General features: G+C 36.6%; 1 protein-coding gene across 1 annotated transcript; it reads right to left on the minus strand.

Annotated features, from left to right (window-relative positions):
- Positions 1-261: 261 nt before the first annotated feature.
- Positions 262-3,121, minus strand: LOC117115029 (cyclin-Q-like). Its single transcript, XM_033258669.1, has 4 exons — positions 3,022-3,121; positions 2,071-2,403; positions 1,358-1,718; positions 262-879 (listed from the first exon to the last, which is right to left on the minus strand). The coding sequence occupies exons 2-4, from the start codon at positions 2,376-2,378 to the stop codon at positions 793-795; spliced, it is 756 nt and encodes a 251-aa protein (XP_033114560.1). The 5' UTR covers positions 2,379-2,403; positions 3,022-3,121; the 3' UTR covers positions 262-792.
- Positions 3,122-3,317: the final 196 nt, after the last annotated feature.

The following is a 3,317-nucleotide window of genomic DNA, read 5'->3' on the forward strand; positions in this document are numbered from 1 at the left end:
TATATATATATATGTATATATATATATATATATATATGTATATATGTATATGTATATATATATGTATATATATTATTTATATATATTTATTTATTTATATATTATTTATATATATATATATATATATATACACGTATATATATATATATACATATGTATATATACTTTTTAAGGCTTGTGTCATGCATAGGAACGTTGACGCCTGCAAGGCTCTGGTTATAAATACACATTTATAATACGGAAGGCAAACACTGCCAAAAATTAACAGGAAAATGAACAACGTACATTTACTAACAAATACATTCATTCACAGACTCTTATTTTACATGCAATCTGGGAAATAAAAGAAGGAGGAATATCTTTCGAACCCATGGCCGTAGATGTAAAAGTTAATTTTACAACCCAAAAAGAACGAGCTCAACGTCCATCTGATCAAGTACCTGCATCTATTAGCTTGTGTTCACCAACCAGTGAACCAAATACTGGCGGAAAATGTTCAATACTTGTGAATTGAGGTCTTTTGTGAATTGCCTTCCATCCACTAACTATATTGTAGGTTGATAAAGTCCATCAAAATCAATCATTTAGGATCCTTGAAGCCCTATAAGTCTAAATGACACTTGTGGAGTGTAGTTTCAGTTCAGTCTTATTGGCCTGGTGGTCTGCATTTTCATTAGCCTGGTCTTCATCATATATTGCATATAAATATACTTGGAGGTTCTCCCATAAAGTATATTTTACTGGCCTGGCATACACCATATATTGCTCAAGTTGAGGCTCCTTGTAATTGCTTCACACCTGCACTTCCTGTTGGTAGACATCAATTAACTCCAGTATGATGTTCTGGATTGATTCTTCACTGACATCATCACAGAAGACCTTAAAAAAAACCAAATGAATAAAAAAACAAGAACAAAAACCTTAAAAAAAACAAAAACAAAACAGTTAGAAGGATGAGAACAGATGAGTTTTAAGTCTGACATAAATGTGGAAATGGACAGAGTTCAAGATTTTGGAGCAGCTTAAAGTGTGGTAAATTTGTTAAATAAGTATATGAGTACCAAGCAGTGGTGGCTCCAGTGACGGGTCAGTGGGGTTTCACAGGACCCCCACACCCTGAATGGGAAGCGGCCAATCACTTTGTCAGGCAACACTGTTTTATACAATTTGTATTTTTATAGTCTCAAAGTGTCAGTTTGGGTCAAAATTTACTCATTTCAGCCCCAACTATGGTGGGATTCAGTTAGGTGTACCTCACCATTACAGATACCTAGGGCCCCTCATAGGGGAATCTCTGGCGCATATCCTCTAACATTATTACCAACACAATTATTCTACCATAAATAAAGAACATTACCTGCCACCATTGTTTTTCAGCTTGTAAATTACAAGGAACCTCTACACCATAACACTGAAGAGTAAAGTAGATAGAAGCTACCGCCAGGTGTTGTGGCTTCATTCGTAGGCATAAATCTGTGTGGAAACTGTCACAAAGAATTGCCATCGATGTCCTGGCAATCGGAGTGGTCAGCCACACATCAGTGTCCATCCAGTCACGTAATGACTTTAAATAATGCAACAGATACTTGTGAGGTAAGTCCGCATTGAGTTTAAACTGAAACACTCGGACTATCAGTAGTTCACAGTTAACCATGCTCTCGCGTAGTTCCCAGTATTCTGGTCCTATCTCCAGCTTTGGGGCGTTCTTGTGGCAGATCCTAGTAAAGAAGAGGAACATATCATTATCTGATTGCCAATTTAAAAACAATGTTTGCTGGCTTTGTTTGTTTGTTTCTTTCTTTATTCAATTTATCTACCTTTACATATGACAAAAAAAAAAAAAAAAAAAAAAAAGACATTAAAAACGACATTGACATGGTAGGCAGAGCGGAACCAGCACAGACATGAAAGTCCATAAATCACTGGTCCTGGAAATATTACCTCTTGGCCAAATACTCAGCTACTAGATAAAACTTGCATCAATGCTTCAATTTTAAACTTCAAAAAGAAAAAAAGAAGAGTTCACTAATAATCACTACCAGAATTTATGTATATTATTGGTTAACACACCTGTGACAAACGTTAATTATATCTCTCATCCTGATTGGCTGTTCTTCTACCTTTGTTGCCAGGTAGATGCATGTAGCTGCAATTAGGTAAGGGTCATAATTACTCAATTTCCTAACATGGAAGAACCGATGATAGAAGGTGCAGGCAGACGCGACTGTCACAGACTCCAAGCTCAACTTCACAGCAGCTTCCATTAGGAAGTGGACAACTTTAAAATGTGTCTTTGATGAACTGGTTCTGTGATGACTGCTAGAGGTTTCAACATCCTTTTGTGTTTCCTTACTTTTTTTGGTGACCTGGTTTTCCATGGCTGGTTTTTGCTCATGGGCATATCTGGAAGTATAATCATAATTTTAAGTCACTATGCAATCTGAATACTACAGCTGGTAGTCACAATTTTGGGCATTAAGAAATTTAGGGTATAATCGCTGCCTATACATTTTAAGTTTTATAAACATTTCTATGATGTGTGAGAAAATACATTGTAGATGCTCATGCAAGTGGATGGGCATGGAGAAGAGTGTGAGAGAGTTGGAAGTGTAGAATTGACTGGTTGCAGAATACTTTAAAAAAGGCGTTTTAAATATAAAAATTGCCAATACTTTTGGCATTCCATACTCGGCATCACCATCAGCTAATAAATTAAAGGCCTAGCCGCCTGCCGAGGGTAGCTACCTAGCCCAAGCAATCAGCAGAATGCCTACCCTTATATGGCCTAGACTAGCCAGGGCCTAAACCTAGCCTACCGATACACCCCACCACAGTACTAGCCCGCTAGGCTAGGATTTGCTAGGCTAGGCTAGAGAAGAACAGTTTGATGTCAATGATAGGCCTACTTCTAGCTAGGCCTAGGGGGGGTTAGGCTAGCTAGGCCCCTTATTGTTTTTTTTTATGTATCTTAACCAGGCAAAGAAAACATATGCATATTACAGTATACAGTAATTATACTACCGTGACTTCTTTTAAGATTTTGACCACATTTTTATTCTATGTTTTAGACAAACCAGCACTCCATGATCACGCTGATGCATCTCCTAAAAGGAGTTGCCCGAAAAAGCATATTTACTCTACTTACTGTAATTAATTTAATACTGTAGTTCTAATAATAGTAATAGCTCGCATATAATTGTGATGTACACCGTGCACAGGCTCTTTTTAAAGAATAATTTTGTTTTTAGTTTATTATACATTATAAAACAATTCGGAATTTAACAAGGCATCATTTAGCATTGGGCTACAAACAAACA

This window comes from Anneissia japonica, unplaced genomic scaffold, assembly GCF_011630105.1.
Source record: "Anneissia japonica isolate Jap-2015-1 unplaced genomic scaffold, ASM1163010v1 scaffold24_len2511860_cov200, whole genome shotgun sequence".
NCBI classification, from domain to species: Eukaryota; Metazoa; Echinodermata; class Crinoidea; order Comatulida; family Comatulidae; genus Anneissia; species Anneissia japonica.